The sequence below is a fragment of the Macrotis lagotis genome, chromosome 8 (assembly GCF_037893015.1).
Source record: "Macrotis lagotis isolate mMagLag1 chromosome 8, bilby.v1.9.chrom.fasta, whole genome shotgun sequence".
Taxonomy (NCBI): Eukaryota; Metazoa; Chordata; class Mammalia; order Peramelemorphia; family Peramelidae; genus Macrotis; species Macrotis lagotis.
In genome coordinates, this window is record NC_133665.1 from 47,962,317 (window position 1) to 47,981,054 (window position 18,738).

Genomic DNA, 18,738 nt, shown 5'->3' on the forward strand with positions numbered 1-18,738 from the left:
TTCTCCTCCTTGTGAAATCAATGCCACATAAATTTAAAAGAGGGCAGTACTAAGTAAACTTCGTCAACATTTAATCTAAGGGCCAATTTGTCAAGATTTAATCTAAAAATCAACAATCATGTATGTTTATTATATTCCTATTCTAGGCTGTAGTATTTTGAAGCACATTTTTAGAGATCTCTATATAAAATCTACATCCTAATTGGTTGGAGGTTTGTGAATTTTTTTGGGGGGGGTGGGGTTTCTTTGTTGTTTTTTTTAAATATTAATTACATTGAGAACTATTAAAGACTTGCTCTAGAAGTTTCAGTGACTCTTATTTCCTTGAGGATTAAATAAAACTCCTTTTTTAAAAAAAAGCATTTTAAACTCCTTCATAACCTGACATCAGCCTCTCTTTTCAGGCTGAATTCATTGTATTCCCATACATTACGTTCCCTCTCCTACATTTGTCCTTTTAGAAAGCTGTACCACCATACCTGGAATGGTCTTTCCTCCTCATTCTTGGAATCCCTAACTTCTTTTGTAGCAGCCACTTCTCACTGTATCCACTGCGCCACCTAGCCACCACTAAAGGCCTATTTCAATAACATTTTTTGGAAAGTAATTTTTTTTTCATTTGGAAAATTCCCTTTAATTTATATGATAGAAATACCCAATAACTTTCAATTTTTTCAATTCTTGCTCACAGCAGCCTTTTAAGAAAGGTAGCACAAGAATTATCATCATCCCAGTTTTTATATATATAAAGAAGCATAGAGAAGTTAGGCAATTGACTTAGAGCCTCGGCTAATGTTTGTTAGAATCTTTTAAGTCCAGATTGTGTTAATTGGAATACTACTATATTTGAGCCTATATATCTTTGCTGCTAGGCTTGATATTATGTCAATCAATTAAATAGATTTACCCTATTTAAAAAGGCAACACAAATGTAGGCAGTCATTTTTCAAAGGTTCTTTCAAGGTTCAGCTGTAGTAGCCACTTCCCAGTATAAGGGATATTTCCTGATGTCCCAATTCTTTGTGTTGTCTCTCTCTTCCAGAGAGATTATCCTAAAATATACTGAGATATTACTGTAAACCCCTATATAAATATAATTTATAGGGCAGCTAAGTGTTTCAAGGGATAGAGCACCAGCTCTATAGTCTAAAGGAGCTGAGTTCAAATGTGGCCTCAGACAATTGATACTTACTAGCTGGGGGACCTTGGGCATGTTGCATAACCCCTATTGCCCCAGAAAACAAAACAAAAAATGTAAATTCGTTAATACAAAATAAGAGATTAGAATGACCATTTTTGCTTTTTTAAGTCTTCATTTTGTTTGCTTGAGAAAATGATGTCAGCTCCCTTCCCTTCTTCCAGGAATAAAGTTGGATTTCATTACTATCAGAATATTTAAGAATCTCTATTGGGTCAACTAGATGGTGAAGTGGATAGAAGACCAACCCTGGTGTCAGGAGGACCTGAGTTCATATCCAGCCTCAGACACTTAATAATTACTTGACTGTGTGACATTGGGCAAGTCACTTAACCCCCCTTGCCTTGCAAACCTCCCCCATCCCACCCCCAAAAAAGAATCTCCTCTATTTTGTCAAAGGTTACTTGTTCTTAATTGTAAACTGTCTATTCCCTTTAGCTGGCAGGTAAAATTGAAATTTTCTTGAAAAGTAATTCAGAATTTATGTTTTCACTGGGACCTTATTAATAAAAATCTTTGTTATTCTTAGTGACATGGAATAAGTTTCTATATGGATAATGTATATTATATATGAACTCTATAATTTTCAGAAGTTTTGTTGACACCTTTTGCTTTTCACACTGGTTATTTCTAAAATTATATATGTGTATGTGTGTAGGTATCAATGTATGTACCCCCAAAACAGAGTAGAAATAATTCTTGGGCAAAATGAACCAGCACAGCGATTTGAGTTTTACTATCAGCATATGGAACATTAAGCATCTCTGGTGTGTTTCTTATTCAAAAACATCTAAAACATTCGTTATTAATCTCTTTGCAATTCATGGACTCCTTTTTTAAATGCATAAAATTAAAAATATAGTATTACAAAAGGAAACAGTTACTTTGAAATGTAAGATATCCCAAAAGTCTTAGTACAGTTAGCAATATTATTCTAACTACACTAAAACTTTTGAGACACTTTGTATAGTTTTCAAAATTTAAATTAGGGGAAAAAAAGTTTCTGGACCCCAGGTTTGAAATCCTTTCTCTAAAGGGAGAGAAAGTATTTTTTTTGTTTGGCTCGTTTTTAAAATGATATTTTCATTTATATTATTGTGCATGCTGTTCTGAGACACTTAGGTGCCTTAAAATCTAGTTTATTTGTGGTGACATGGTGTCTTATTTCTTTCTTTATAAGCCAAATAATGTACATGCTAAAATACAGAGAGGATCAACTGTCCTTATTTTTATTTGTTATTTGAAAATCATTTTGTGAACTATAAAATTTTATTTGGGTACAAAATAAGTTTTTAAAATTTTACCTAAAAAAAGTTAGTTCCCTTGAAGAAGTTCTACTGCTGACTATCACAAAGTTCTTATAGAAGCAGATTCAAATTCATCAGAAAGTTGCTTAAGAAGAAAGTTGTTTCACTTTGCTTATTTTGTTAGACATTGTACCAGGTTCTTTCCTCTCAGCACAAAATATGCTCTGATAATTGTGTGGAGAGAGTTAAAGAGTAAAAAATGTACAATAAATTCTGATCACTTACTTTCCCTAAGAAAGTCATAGGTCAGTCTAATTTATGAACCTTGTAATTATCTATATTCTTTTTTAGAAATAATGTCCTCAAAATTCATTGAAGTTTCATGAACAAAATTATTTGTTTTGTTTTAATCTATTTTGGTTGTCAGTTATCTGTCTTTAGATACTAAACCAGTCAGATTTGTCCCAATTGTAGATACCAAAGTTATTGACCTATTTGAAATGCTAGAGAACAAGCAAGTACTTTAACATTTTGAAAAATATTGTTCAGTATAATGTAGTTTGATAAAAGGAATGGTGTATTCTATTTGCCAAATAAATTTATTTTATTTTATTATTTTTTGAGTTTTTGCAAGGCAATGGGTTTAAGTGGTTTGCCCAAGGCCACACAGCTAGGTAATTATTAAATGTCTAAGGCCATATTTGAACTCACGTACTCCAGGGCCCATGCTTTATCCACTGCGCCACCTAGCTGCCCCTAAATAAATTATTATTCTAAGAGGAAAGCAAACTAGCCATACAAACTAGACTAGCATACTGGAAAGGAAGAAAACAAATTTAAGAAATGGAAAAAAACGGAGGAGGGCATTGGCATGGGTATTGAAATTGAAGGTTAAAGAGGCCTTCTAAAGTTTAAACTCTTAAGTGACTGAGTCAAAGGGCTTAAGTGCTAACATCCCTAAGAAATCAGCTCCAAGATGATGACCTCTGTTACTCATGTACAGTAGTAATAATGTTAATTGGAGTTAAAAAATACATCTTTGAATTTCTGCTTCATCACCAGCTAGCTGCTTGATGTTGAATGAATCTCTTAACATTTTCATGTGAGTTATATGATCTCTTTGATCCTGTTCAACTCTAATGTTATATAGAGAAAGGGTTTTTTTTTTTCTCTCTGGATCCTAAGACATTCAGTAACAGGTTGAAAAAAAAAGGGATTTCCTCCTTAAATGTAACAGAAACAATCATTTAAGTAATCTTCTTATTCTTTATTAATTCAAGCAACAAATTCAAACTCCTGTTTGGCATAAAGGCACTTCATTAGCCTTTTTCTTTTACAGCCTTATACATTACTCTTCTTCACACAATCTGTGGTTCAGACTTACTTTCCTACCTTACTGATTTTTCTACATAGCACTTCATTTTTCATGTCCATGACTTTGCTTTGGTTGTAAACCATGCTTGGAATAGCCCCACTCATCCTTAGTTTCTGATACTCTTTCATTAACTTTAAGGCAATTTGAAGTGCCACCTTCTGCATGATGCCTTTGCTGATCTTTCCAACCACTTAGCCTTTATTTTGCCTATGTTTTGACTGTACCTATATTATGTACGTATTCTTTCCCTTGAGGATAAGGTATTTCTCTTTGTCTTTATTTCTCTGATGCCAGAGCAAGATAATAATGATAGGTTTTATATGATACTTTAAAGTTTACAAACTACTTTACACATTTACATATTTCATTGGATCCTCACAACTCTGTGAAGTAAATGCTATTGTTATTACTATTATAGAAATGAGTAGTCTTGCTAAGAGAGATTAAGCTATCTTCTGTGTACAAGTGTTCAGATATATGAACAAGGAGACTGAGCAAAATCATAAGAATAGTTCCCAGAGAAACAATTTCAAAGAAAAAAATAATCAACAAAAGGAAAATCCAAACTCAAGAATTATCCAAATGAAAGAAACATAAAGCATGATTTTAAATGATCATATATGCAACCCTATCCTTTTGTTATTTATCAGTTGATTAAAAGGAACTGAAAACTGCATATAATTTCAAGTTATCTGTATTGGTGCTATTTAATTTTTCTGTTATATAATAATAGTAAGAATGTTCTATTTCTTTTATAACAACATGAATTCATATGTCTATTGATATTTCTTTTTTTGTTTTTTTGTTTGGTGTTTTTTGCAAGGCAATGGGGTTAAGTGGCTTGCCCAAGGCCACACAGCTAGGTAATTATTAAATATCTAAGGCCGGATTTGAACTCAGGTACTTCTGACTTCAGGGCTGGTGCTCTATCCACTGTGCTACCTGGCTGCTCCTATATTAATATTTCTTTGTATTCTTCCTTTTGGCAATAATTTATTATTCCTATAATTTATGAGTTTGTACTCAAATATCTGGACACATAGTTTGTTCCCAGTTGATTATAGTTACAAATAGTGCAATTACAAGTTTGTGCAGATTAGTTTATTCTTACTCATAATGTAAAAATACTACAGATGAGATTTCTGAACCACAGGTGTAGTTGTCTTCGGCTTTTATTATCTCTTAGCTTTTATTGTCTATTCCATATTTCAGTACTTCACTTCATATGTGATGTCCTATGAATATTTCCTTTAGCAGTGCAGATCACAAACTATCTATATGTTCTTATTCTGGGTGATCTTTATCCATGTTCTGCCATAAAACTTCCTTAGGAAGTCCACTTCCTATGGAAAATATAATTTTATATTGTTCTCCAAAAACGGTGGCACCAGCATTGGGGTAGCATTCTTTTTTTTTTTTTTTGACATTCCAGCTAAAAGTTTTTTTCTTTTTTTTGTCTCTATCTTTGCCTATTTGGGTGTAGGAGGAGGGTGTATCATAGAGTTGGTTTAATTGCATTTCTTTGATTATCAATGTTTTTAAGCATCTTTCAGGTGTTTATTGTATTCATTTCTTCAGTTTTAACTTTTTCCCTTCTTAATCTTTCAAAAAATTGTAAGCCCGTGGGGATATTTTCAGAAGCATTCAACACTGATTAACAGTTTCATTTTTGCTAGATCCTTTAATCACATAATTATGTAATTAAGTTCATTTTTCAGCACTTTAATGAAGGAGGCAAAGTATCAGCTTCTCTATCTTACTTTGTGAACAGGTTATAGGTAGTAATAAAACTTGATTGCCAGTTCTTACCTTAAAAAAGAAGTTTCACTTATTAATGTTTATGCCTCTGCCCTTTTGTTGCATATTATGTTTCCAGTAGTATTGCGTTTCATAGATTTTATTTTTGTTAATCTATTTCTTGCTGTATTGTGTGCTCTACAGGTTAACTTTTTCTGTTTTTCCTTCTTTTTTTTTGGTATTAGTGCCAGAACAGATAAAGCCCAGTGTAAGCCAGCCTCAGCCTGCCAACTCTACTACCGGCACTTCCACAGCAACCAGCACTCAGAATAATGCCAAGCGGGCCACAGCCAACAGTCAGCAGCAACAACAGCAGGCCTTGCCTCGTTACCCTCGTGGTGAAGTACCACCACGATTTCGGCACCAGGAACATAAACAGCTTCTAAAGAGAGGTCAGCAGTTGCCTACTATAGCAACAAATCTGGGACCTGCTTCTAAAGTATTAAATACCCAGTCAAGAGGCAGTAGCATAACAAGTAAACAACCCGTGACTAATGGAGAGATACAGAACAAAAAAAAACAACCAGGTAAGAAAAGATATTTCATCTGCAGATTTTTAAAAAAAATTGAATTTAACACATATCAACATCAATTGAAGGTTTTACCAGTCATAAATGAATAGATTAAATATTTGAGAGCCTTTAATTCTAATGCCCAAATAGGCATTTGTATCTTAGCAGTTAATCAGTTCTAAAACTATCCCTTGTAATAATATATTTTGTTTGATAATATTTGAATATTGATTAATGTTGTTAGCATTTATTTAGAATTTGTTATAGGAATATTTTTAAATGATGTATAGATAGCTATATGTATGCTGAACCTTGAAGAGCATTTATCAGAAATTTGCTCTCTAGATTTTCACCATACCACCTCATGACCTGATTTTTAAATGACTTAATATCCCTAAGTCCTTTTTCCTACCACCTTTCTCTCTCTTCTTCAGAAAACAGGTCTTTTAATACATTACACTATTCAGACTTGCACTGACTGGTTCAGAAGAAATAAGTATATCCCAAATTGACTTTTCCAACTTCATAAGATTATCTACATGTCGACAAGACTGAAAAAGGGAATAAAATATCTTTATGGATGTAATTGTCTTTGAAGTCCAATTAGATTTATTAGCAAAAATGTCTTTTTACAAGCAGATTAGTAACTTCAATTTGTCCAGAGAGGAGGTGGTATTTGATGTTAAAATGGGGAGTTAAAGTGTATAGTGATAGATACAGATTATCTGTATCCATAATTGTATGCTTAGAATTAAGCTATCAAATTATCTAGGTCATTTGGAGTAGAAATATTACCAATATGAATCACACTTACCTTAGTTTTAGTCTTTACTTTCTGTTAAAAAGCCTTTCCTTTTTAAAAATTCAGCACTCTTGTCCTTCCCCCTTTAGCTCCTACAAAAGATTCCATTCTACTGTACTGATGACTGGCTGAAATACATAAAACATAGCTTAGACACTAAAGAATATAGCAATGAAATAAAGTATGGTCTCTGCCCTTGTAGAGCTTGCAAGCTAGAGGGAAACAAGCAATTTAACTGCAAGGGAAAAAAATTCCTTTCTAGCAAACTTATGACCATTGCCGTAATATTTTCATCAAGATGTTTTATAATCAGTCACCCCCAGAATGAAATACAGTATTACACTTAATATAGATCCTTGGAATATCCACATAGAAGACATCTATTACCCCAGTTTCTGTCAAAATCTTGGAGAAGTCCTTAAAGGTTACATAATCCTACCCTCTCATAGTATAATAACTAATTATTTCAGATTGGAAAAGGGACTCTTGTGGTACCAGGAAATTTTTCCATTAGTACAGTGGCCTATTTGAGCACATTCTTCCCTACATATGAAACTTGTTCCACTCAAACTAGTAGAGTGAAATTACTCCCTTGCATAGGGCTATGCACAGAACTAAAAGAATAGTGACTTTTTACGTAAGGGTATAGATGATATCTTTGGTTCTTACTTTTACTTTTGTATAGATGATAGCATGAATACTTTTAAATCACTTAATATTTAATGAATGATTATGCCAAGGAACTGTGCCAGGAGCTGCTGGTGAGGGAGTTAATAAATTTAATATGCTAGTCTCATTGGTCCTACAGATGACAAAGCTCAGCAGATAGTTAAACCCCTGATTCTTTGACCCCATCTTTGATTGCCAAAATAAGATATAGAGAATTTAAACATCTCAGCCTAAGATAAAAAAAAAATTTAGCTATCCATAAATTAATTCACAAAGAATCAAACTCCAGGACCAAATAGATTTATAAGCAATTCTATCAAATCTCCAGAGAACAATTAATATATGATTGTAAGTTTATCTTCTATTCCTGTTATGTTATAGCAGAAGAGACCAGTGATTGAGTAAAGTAAGTTAGAGACAATCTACTACTACTTTGATATATATCAGACTTTTCATTGAGGAAACAGAGTGTGAGGTTTGACAAATGTGGCCCTTGCAAGGGCCACTTAAGACTTTGCCCAATATATGATTCTCTAGGAGAATCTTAGTTCTAACTTCTCACTACTTAACTTGATATATTATTTCTTAACATAATGAGCAAAGGAATTGTCTTAAAAATATAATGAGATAATTCTCTAGAAGTTACTCAAAATGGTTCAGATGTTATAGAAATTGGTAAAAAATTTAAGAGATATTAACAAACATTTTTACTGCCTGGACAAATTATTGTTGTGATCAACTTCTGATTTTGTATATTTCATAGAATTCTAGATGAAAAAGTGGTATATTAGCTTCAAGATTCAGAACTTATGTTCTGGTCCTTATCATATATCTCTGTTTGGGGAAATAACCATATTTCCCCAGAGATTAAATCATTTTGATAATTAATAAAATAGCCAAAAGCAGATTGATTCTGATTCTTCTCTTTCTTCAAATTACAAGAATTATTTTGGTTTCTCATCATTTTGTGGAAGTGGAATCTTAATGAGTATTCCAGCAGTGAATCCTCTGACAACTTCTGCCACGCTGGGAAAAAAAGCCCTAACAAGAGATTTTATGTTAGTTGTCCAAGGATCAAACCAACCAAGTACAAGATCTTATCACCAGAATCTTGATAAACAGGGGATGATTGGTTTTGGGCCACAACAGTGCTCAAAGGCTACCTACTAAATGAAGGGTTGGGATCTGTATCTGGAGTGGGTACCCACCAAGGAAATCAGGTCCTTGAAGTATTGAAGTGTAAGTATAGATTTTTTATTTCACCATCTTTTTCAGGAGTTTGGAATTCTTGGGGTCAGGAGTTGAAACTTTCTTCAGAAAACTAAACATCAGTAAAATCTTGTTGCCTGTAACTGCCTATCTCCAGGAGAAGAAGGTGAACATATTACCTTCCCAATACGTGTTTCTGAGTAGTACATACTTTCAGTTTATAATATAAACAAGAAGTTGGAGTTGTCATGCTGATCATGTTCTTTTGGGTATTCATTTTTACCACAGAGTGGCAATGGCATTGAATTGTATCAAGCACTTTAAAAATTGCCTAGACCTAGCCTAAAATTTCCTAAAACATCAACATACTGGACATATTAAATTTTAAATTATGGTTTCTGAATTGATTAGGTACTTCTTCCCCCCTTAACATTTTATTTTAAATAATTTTGTAAAAAAATTTTCATTTTCTATTACAAACATAACCACTAATAAAAACAAATAAATATATAAAATCTTACATTTATCTGTTATATTCAACAAAGTTTTTGCCAAAGAAATTTACAAACTACAAAACTTCTTGTGCTTAGTCTTTTTACAAGTCTATTTCTAATTAGTTTATCCTTTTTAAAATATTTTCTAGTCATTGTACTGATGGTTTTCAGAGAAGTTATAGACTATTAGAAAATAATTGTTCAGTGAAATAGCTTTTTTTCCTGTTTTTAAAGAAAATCACATTAAGTTTTTTCATAAACAACTATTTATATAGGCCTAACTTTATTAGATATTTGGCTAGCAATCCCTATACAGTACTGAGGGTAAGGGAGGGTTAAGGGGGAGGGGGAGTAGTTTTCATTTGCATATCTAAAGGAATAAAATCCTTATTACTATAAAAGTGAAATGTAATAAGTTGATAAGACCTAGCAGCATCAGGAGGAATGAATTCTTAAAGTACTATACAAATGATGCCTGTTATTCTAAGCATTTAAATCCCTCAAGTTTCATAGAGTACCTTACTATCTGAAGGTATTTAACAAATCATATTTCTCATTCACTGGCATTATTTCATAGATTTTAGTCATATCTTTCATCTTGTATCTTTTAGACTAAAGAATCCTTCATTTTTTAATCTATCTAAATATTGCAATTTCCAAGCCTCATCCTTCAATGAATTTAGTTACTCTTTTAGTATCAGATGGGTACTATTACATCACCATTTTTATATGAGTAAAATATTTTCTTTTTAGTATATTTCTTAATGCCTAATAGTTTGTTGTACTTTTTATCTGCATGTTTAGAAAACTAGAATATATTTTATATTAGAAGGACTTGGAATTTGAAGCCCTCTGTTCAATTTCACATTCATCATTTACTAATCATGATACTGAAAAAAAAAAGTGCCTTGAATATTATTACAGTAGTTATTTCCTAACAGTACTCCAATTTATAGTAACTTCTGCACTGTGGCATTTATTTCAAAAACTTCCATTTTGTTAAAATTCATCTGTCACTTTTGGTCCACTTGTTTAGACAGTGGGATAAAGCAGAAATCATGCTCTAGTTGGACTTGGGCTAGTTTTGAATCCCATCTGAGCCACTACTTATATGACCTTGAGCAAGTCTCTCTGAGCTTTTTTTTTTCTCACCAATAAATTGAATAGATTGGACTACATAACATCTAGAATTCATTCAACTACTTAATTCCATCTTATGATTTGCAGGCTTTTATTGTAGCCTATTCCTATATGATGAAAGTCCACAAAAGTTTAATATTTTCTGAGAGCTGGTAGATTTTAAAGTGTTTTTACCTTCTCTGTATAAATTATATAGATTTTAAATAAAATTAGTCTTTGTGTTAATCCCTAAGGAAATTTGCATTTTGTTTTCTTCTTGAAGGAAAAGTGTCTGTATATCCAAAGATTGTATCCTATATCCAAACAATTGCATTACCTGTCAAAAAAAACTAAATCCTTGATACTTTTAGGGCATTTTGATTCAGTTTTTTTAAATGGCTTTTGTTGGGAAATTTTGTCAAAGCATTTTTAAAATTCTTTGCGTACCTTTCTATCTGCTAGATCTATACCTGTCTTTTATCCTTTCAGCAACCCCCCAGTTAATTAGACATAATTTCCAACAACTATATTCCCTTTCCCCATTAGGTTATTTTTGTCAGTATATTCAATACTGTCTTTAAATGGAGTTTACAGCAATTTTACCAGAAATACAACTCTAACTTCCATTGTACCCCTTAGAATTATATAAATAGAATTTATATGAAGCAAGGCTTCCCATGTATAAACTATCATCAGTCCCTCTGGCACAGTGATAATTTTACATTTTAGCCAGTGGTTTTCCTATTTTATTTCTTGAGTTCATTTAAAAATCATGAAACAAGAACTCATTGAGCCTGGTTTTTTAACCTATTTTTGAGTTTGGTTAAGAAGATATTGTAGTTTGACCACAAATAGATAACAGGTCAAAATTTTGAATATCTCTTAATTTTCACTTATATAAATATTATTGCCATACATAGAGTTATATAATAATTTTATTTTAAAAATGAGTTTTATTGATTTTTTTATATCAGCCATCTGTCAATTTCTTCCCATACGTGCTCCCAAATTTGAATCCTCCCTTACCAAAAAAATTAAAAAGCCAGTTAAGCAAGGAATACTATCACTTTGTAAGCAACATTATGTCCAAATTCCTTTTCTACCTAGGAGAGGAAAATATATTTTATCAGGACAATTCTGCAAGACAGTTATTTGCTTTATACTTATTCAGGATTTGATATCTATTTAGTGAGTTACCTTGGTGCAGTTATTAAAAATCAAATTTTTAAAACTTGAAAAAGCATTAGAGGTCATTTAATTCAATTACAACCTCCTCTTCCATTTTAAATGGATAACTGAATTAAATGTCCTTTAATATAGGTTAATGTGATTGGCATTGTTGACTCAGCTAGGTAATGCTGATCCAGTATGAGAACCAAGGCCTGAAAACACTTTGAACCAAAATAGCCCAGTATCAGCCACACTTTTTGAAAGAGCACTTGGTTTGGGGTTTGTTTGTTTTTTATCCTGTATTTTATGACAAACCTATACCTTTATTCTATATGATATTTAATTTTGCAGCATCACTGATATATTGTCTCTAAAGCAGAGGACCACCAATTTAATTTTATTCTTTGGTCCTACAATTCATAAGGAATTAATGATGAAACAGAAAATTGGTATAGTTTTTTTAACTAAAAAATTTAGCTTATCATTTTGTTTTATGGTATTATGCACATAGAAATGCAAGTCATTGAGTAAAATTAATTCCAGAGTTTTACAAGTAAAATTGTGCCATTTTATAGCCAAATAATCATGTATTCTTAATGTCCTCACAGTAAAGATAAAAAAGAATTAAATTCCTCACAAGTTATGACATGCCTAAGGGTTTTGATAAATTTTCTTACTACTTGAAATGTGTTTTAAGATGAATCTATTTTAAAAATATGTAAACAGGCTATTAGATTTCACTATTACTTGGCAATTTAGAATCATTTATTGTTGTACTGCACAAAATATCCAGGTAAGAAATTATCAGCAAATTTATTTTGGGAAAGATTAGCCTTCCATTTATAGTTAATAATTCATTTAGAAGAATTGTTCAGAGAGCTAACTCCCTTAACCAAAAACAAACAAAAACCCAACCTCAATTTAGTAATAATTCTGTAATTTCTTGCTTTTTCATAGGCATGCCTCCCATTCGGGATTTGGTCAGCCACTCCCCTAACCAGTCAGGTGATGCATATGACTCTTTAAAATCTCATTTTTGTTGTGCATTACATGTCTCTTTTACATATATTTTAAAAGTATATATCTGCCGTATTTCTGATTGTTAAACTAGAAAAATAAAAATTTAGTACTATGAGCATATAAATTAATAGGCTAACTATTGGCTAGTATTGTTAAATGAATACTTTCATATATAAATTATTGAAGTAGTATTGTATCAAATCAGAAGACAATGCGTGTTGGTAAATCATGGCTTAAATTTTTTTTAATTTTTTGGTTTTTCAGGCAAGTGTAAAACTTTTTAATAGATCAGTAGCTATTTTGAATGAGTAATTTCAGGCTGCAAATTTAAACCTAATGGAAATAACAACAACAACACTGGGGTACAAAGAAAAACAAAAGACAGATCCTCTTCTCAAAGAGCACACAATCTAATAGAAAGGGGAACATGTGAACATCTGTGTACATACATAGATATATGCAGGATAAATTGGAGATAATCAGTGAAGGAAAGTCACTAGTATTGAGGGGAATCAAGAGAGACTTCTAGTGGGTGGAATTTTTGCTGGGTCTTGAATAAGACTAGAAAGTGGAGATGAGAAAATTAGAGAATTCCAATCATGGAGGACAACTAGTGAAAATGCACACAGGGTATGCATTATTTTATTTGAGTAACAGCAAAAAATCTGTTGTCACTGGATTATGTCAGGGTTGACTGAATAAGGTGTAAAAAGATTGGATAGGTAGGAGGGGGCCAGGTTATGAAAGACTTTGAATGTTCTCAGAGTAGTTTTTATATTTGATCCTAAAAATTATATAAAATCACTTGAGTTTATTGAGTAGGGATATGACATGGCCAGAGCTTTGCTTTAGAAAGATTACTTTAATATCTAAATATGGGATGGACTGGAATGGCAATAGATTTGAGGCATGCAGATAATCAGCAGACCATTGCAATAATCCAGGCATGAAGTAATATGGGTGGTGACGATATTAGAGGAGAAAATAAAAAGCACACAAGAGAATTCATAATAGTAGAAACAACAGCACTAAACATCAGTTTGCATTTAGAGAAGTTGAGGATGATAGGTAGATTGCAGATCTTCATTATCTTAGGATAATGGTGACAGTAGTACATAAAGTTAGAAGAAAGGATGGCTTGGGGATAGGGAAAGAAGATAATAAGTTCATTTTGTGGCACATTGAGTGTGAAATATGCGTGGATCATCTTGTTGGGGATGTCTTAAGATAATTAGAAATATGAAACTTACCAGAAGAACAGCCTAACAGTATCATGGGGGTGATGATCAACCTTAATGGACTTACTCCATCAGTGCAACAGTTGGGCATAATTTTGGGGTATTTACAATGGAGAATACCATCTGTATCTCAGAGAAAGAATTATGGAGTTTGAACAAAGACCAAAGACTATTACCTTTAATTTTAAAAAAAAAGTTATCTTATTATGTAATTTTGCTGTCTCTTATACTTTTATGTTTCTTCCTTAAGAATATGATTTCTCTCTCATCACATTTAACTTAGATCAATGTATACCATGGAAACAATGTTAAGACTAACAAACTGCCTTCTGTGGAGAGTGGGGGGGAGGGAAGCAAGATGGGGGGTAATTCTAAAATTCAAAATAAATAAAATATTTTTTAAAAATTAGGGGAAAAAAGCAATATGAAACTTGAGATCAGTAGAGGTTATGTCTATTTGTGAATCACCAACATAGAGATGATAATTGAATCCATGGAATTGGTGAAATCACCAAGGAAAATGGTGTAGAGAAAGAAAAGAAGATCCAGGACTAAACGCTGTGGGGTATCCATGGTTAGTGGGCATGACATGAATGAAGAACCATCAACGAATATTGAAGAGTAGTCTTACTAGTAAGAGAAGAATAAGAAAAGTTAAATTACTAACAAGTTGGGACATACCCAAGAGGTTGATATAAAGAGAAGTGCAGCAGATAAGTCAAGAAGTTGATTGAGAAGATAATATTCGATTTGGCAATTAAGAAATAACTGGCAACTTTGGAGAGGACAGATTCAGTGGGGGGTGTCAGTTGTAGATGACCTCAGAGACTATAAATTGGAAGAAAGATTTAGGATGATAGCTAGTGGGGATGAATGGATCAAGTGAGAGGTTTTGAGTTTGAAGATGGTTAAGACATGGGCATGTTTTAAGGTAGTAGAGAAGCAGCCAGTAGACAAAGGATTATTGAGACGGTACAGATGATAACAGGAACAATCTTCTGAAGACAATAGAATGGGAATACTTGTGTATGTAGAGGGGTTTGCCTTGGCAGGGAGAGGAGGCTTCTCATTATGTGAGAGAGGGATGAAGGAGGTGGCAGAAGGCATCTGTGTAATGCAAGATAAAAGGAGGGAAGAAGAGGGACCTCTCTGGAAATGGTCTCATTTTTTTTTCAGTGAAATGTGAGTGAATTTTTTTAGAACGGTTTAAGGAGGCTTTAAATGAATTTGAGAAAGCCTTTGTGGTTAATGAGATAGTGAGTTAATTAAGGAGGTTTGAAAAAATTGTTTTGTTACAGTTAGGACCCAACTTAAATTATGTATATAAATTTGTGGTAGATCCTGACAGATTTATAATATTCTTCAGCATGTGAATAGTAAAGAATGCAATTGATAGTGGGAGTAATTCAAGGCAGAGATTTGATAGGACAAGATCCATTGTAGAATAAAGGGGCAAGAGACTCAAGAGAATGAAATGTAGAGTTTAACTGGTTCAAGATGGGAAATGGAAGAGAGTGTCTATAGAGCAGGGATGCTGGCCTGGAAAGGAACTTAAGGTTGAAATATTGGAGGATATGATGAAGGTAAAGATAAAAAACAAAGACTGGACTTGCAGGGCAAAGAGAGAGAGAGAGAGTAACAGCAGATTGTGATCAGATAAGGGAATTTCAGAGTTCATCAAAATGGAATGAGTACATTTGTGAGTAATGACAAGATAAAGGTTATTGTATCTATAGCTGAGGTAGAATGAGAAAGTAAGTTGTAAGAAATGAATAAATTGAGGGGTCTGGCTAGTGGTGATGAATTTTTATTGGGATGTAAATATAGATTGAGGGAACCTCACAGGAAAGGTTACTGAGTAATTGTGGTGCAGGTTGAGTTTGAATGTGGCTTTAAGTGGAAAGGAATATTCTGCCATCCACACCAGTGAGTTGGGGGAAATGAATGAATGTACAACCAGTGCTGTAGAGGCTAGCCAAGGAGAAACTGTCATCAGGAGGGAGTCAGAGTTTCAGTGAGGTCCAGAAGATGGAAGGGATTGGAAAGGGGAAAGATTTAAGATGAAAGCAGATTTGTTGCCATTGGAATAGATATTCCAAAGATCACAGTGTAAGGGGTAGATAACTTTATTAGTAAGGGAAGAGATGGGGAGGGATAGAGAATAGGAGGTTCAGAATCACTGGGATAGTGGGGATGGGGAGGATATTTCATAGATCTATAGCTGGAGTGAATGAACGTCAGCATCAGCTCAAGAATATTAAGGGATTTGCTATCCAACTTCACAAAAGTAATGAGCATCAGAGGCAGGATTTTGAAATAGGTATTTTGACTTAAGTCATCATTCATCAAACTCTCTCCTTTGGGTAGGAGAACTAAGAAATTAGTGTCACAAATAATCAGAGAGAAGAGAGCCTTTAGAAGGACATAATGGTCAACAGTAAAGATCATTGGGTTTGACGGCTGAGAAGAGAAGAAAAACTAATAGGGAAATGGCTAGTAAGAATACCAGAATATAATGATGGTTTTTAAGGAAGGAAGAGAGACAAGCAAATTTGTAAAAAGCCAGGGAAGAGACTGAATTGAAGGAATAGAGACAGAATAAAGAATGGGAATGATAGGTGATCTATAAGGGAACACAAAAGGAAAGAGGATTATCAGTACATGAAGAAAGTTTGATCTTGACAAGTAGGGTCATCTCTTTATCAGAGACTAGTGTGAAGGAGCAAATAGAGAGTCATGTCATGAGTTTAAGATGAGAAGGGGAGAAGAGAGAACTCTCAAAGAATAGAGAAATTTATTCAGTAAAGTTTAAAGGAAAGTCTTCAGTTCAGAGTTTGTAGGAGGAAGAGTACTGTGAAAGACTTAAGGAGAGATTAGGTTTGGAAAAGTCACTGTTCAGTGAAGAAGATGATTGTGGGGAGTGAAAGGATTGTATTGCTGCAATGAGGGCTTATTTCTCTTGGCAGAGAATATGAAGATTTACTTGAAGAACCTTAAAGAAAGCAGATAAAATTAAGTAAAGGAAGTTTCTTCATCAAGATCTTCCTATATCAATTAAATCATAGATCCCCAGCCCCTTCCAAAATTAAAAAATAAACTACATTATTATTTCAATAAATATCTCCCCTCAAAAAATGCTTCTTTAGCAAATACAATTATTTGTATTTAAAGACTAAAATGCATGGAAGAACTCTTTAATATTGTCAGAAGCATACTTTAAAGCCCAGAAGTTTTATTGTTTGCAATAAAAATATGTTAGAAACTTTCTCAGTACATTGTCAAAGTAAATGTACTTCCTCTCTCCACTATTATTTGATAGTTCAAGAAATACTAGCATTAAAGTAAGCAACCAGATTTAAAGATATAAACATTGCCAAGTCCCCATTTGCAGATGACTTGAGGCTATACTTGAAAGTCCCAGAAAAATAAGACAACTTCAGCAAGGTAAAAGGATATAAAAATCTATATACAAATATTTATATATTAAATAGGTATAACAATCAATTTTATTTAAAATATTTACAGAATTCATAAAGAATCTGAGTTGAACTTAGCATACTACATACAAGATCCAAATAAATACAAAATAATTATCAATAGTGTTATTAACTAAAATAAATGTTGGAGTCTTGCCAGTGTAATAGAAAATACCATACTGCCTAAACTAATTTAAAGATTTAATGTTGTATAAAATATCATATATGAAAGGCTGAAAAATACAATCACACACACACACACATTCCCAGTTCCTAATGAAAAAAAGCATACTTTCCACCCCTTAGCAGGAAGGCGAAGGGATTATAAAATACACAAAAAGAAGTTCAGGAGGGCAATGTTGTTAATACTTTGTTCAATTGGATGTACTTTTAAAAAAACATGAACTAGATTCATCGTTTCGTATCCAGACCTTTTTTTAGTACTTTTTATTTGGAAATATTTGTTAATGAATGCTATGTTCATGATAAAAATATGTTTTATAAAAACTATTACCTAAGGCCATATTATAGAACTAGACAAAATAACAAAAATTCATTGAGAAGGGGGGGATATCTTTATTTGAGGGGAGTCAAAGCATTATGCAGTCCTCTGTAGCTTTCCTCTTTTAAGCATTTTCTATAGGCCCAGCATTGTGCTTGGTGAGAGCTGGGGGGTTGGGGGGGAGAGGACCAAGACAACTACATAGTGACTATCCCTGCTGAAATTAAGTTTCCAGTCTGTCTTAAAGCTAGATTATAGCCATCAAAGCTACTGTTCCCCTTTCTCTTAATAAGAAAGCATAATTAAAAGAAAAGGGGGAGAGGAATTGCACAAAATTAAACAAATCCACAAAGGTTGATGTTATATGCAATATCAAAGTACCTCTTGCCCCTCTACTACACTTCCCCAAAGGAATATGAGGAGGTATCTTCTCATAGTTCTTCCAAGGGGACAATACTTAACTAAACAAAAAGTAATTATAAAGGGTAAATTTTATCAGTTTACAGTTTCAAAGCTTTTGTATAAAGAAAAACCAATGATTATAGGATTAGAAGTGAAATTATTGAGTTGATAATATTTGCCTCAAATATCACTTTAAAAATCTGGCTTAAAAAATACATGCCATTGACAGAGAAGACATTAAGAGCCATTCCTGCAAAAAAATCAGAGGGTTAATGGATATGGACAGTTTTCAAAAGAAGAATTGTAAACTACAAATGAAAACATTCCATATTACTTAGAGAAAAAGGAATTAAAAATAACTTTAGTTTCATTTCACATAATGGAAATTGGTAAATCTGTCAAAAAAATCATATGAAGGGAAATGAGAAGATGGGCATTTCTAATATACTTCAGTGGATCCATGAATTTATCACATCCTGAAATCAATTTGCATGTAAAAAAGTGAATT

The 18,738-nt window shown here is 32.9% G+C and overlaps 1 protein-coding gene across 21 annotated transcripts in view; it reads left to right on the forward strand.

The window, feature by feature from the left end:
• TNRC6A (trinucleotide repeat containing adaptor 6A) overlaps positions 1-18,738 on the forward strand; it is a 280,434-nt gene that overhangs the window by 222,148 nt on the left and 39,548 nt on the right. For 18 of the 21 annotated variants that reach the window (XM_074196817.1, XM_074196818.1, XM_074196834.1 and 15 more), the window contains 2 exons: positions 5,803-6,144; positions 12,550-12,597. In XM_074196817.1, the coding sequence (XP_074052918.1) occupies positions 5,803-6,144; positions 12,550-12,597 (390 nt within the window). Of the gene's footprint in view, positions 1-5,802; positions 6,145-6,253; positions 8,976-12,549; positions 12,598-18,738 lie in introns of those variants that run through there. The other 3 variants (XM_074196824.1, XM_074196836.1, XM_074196835.1) reach the window with 2 other exon arrangements.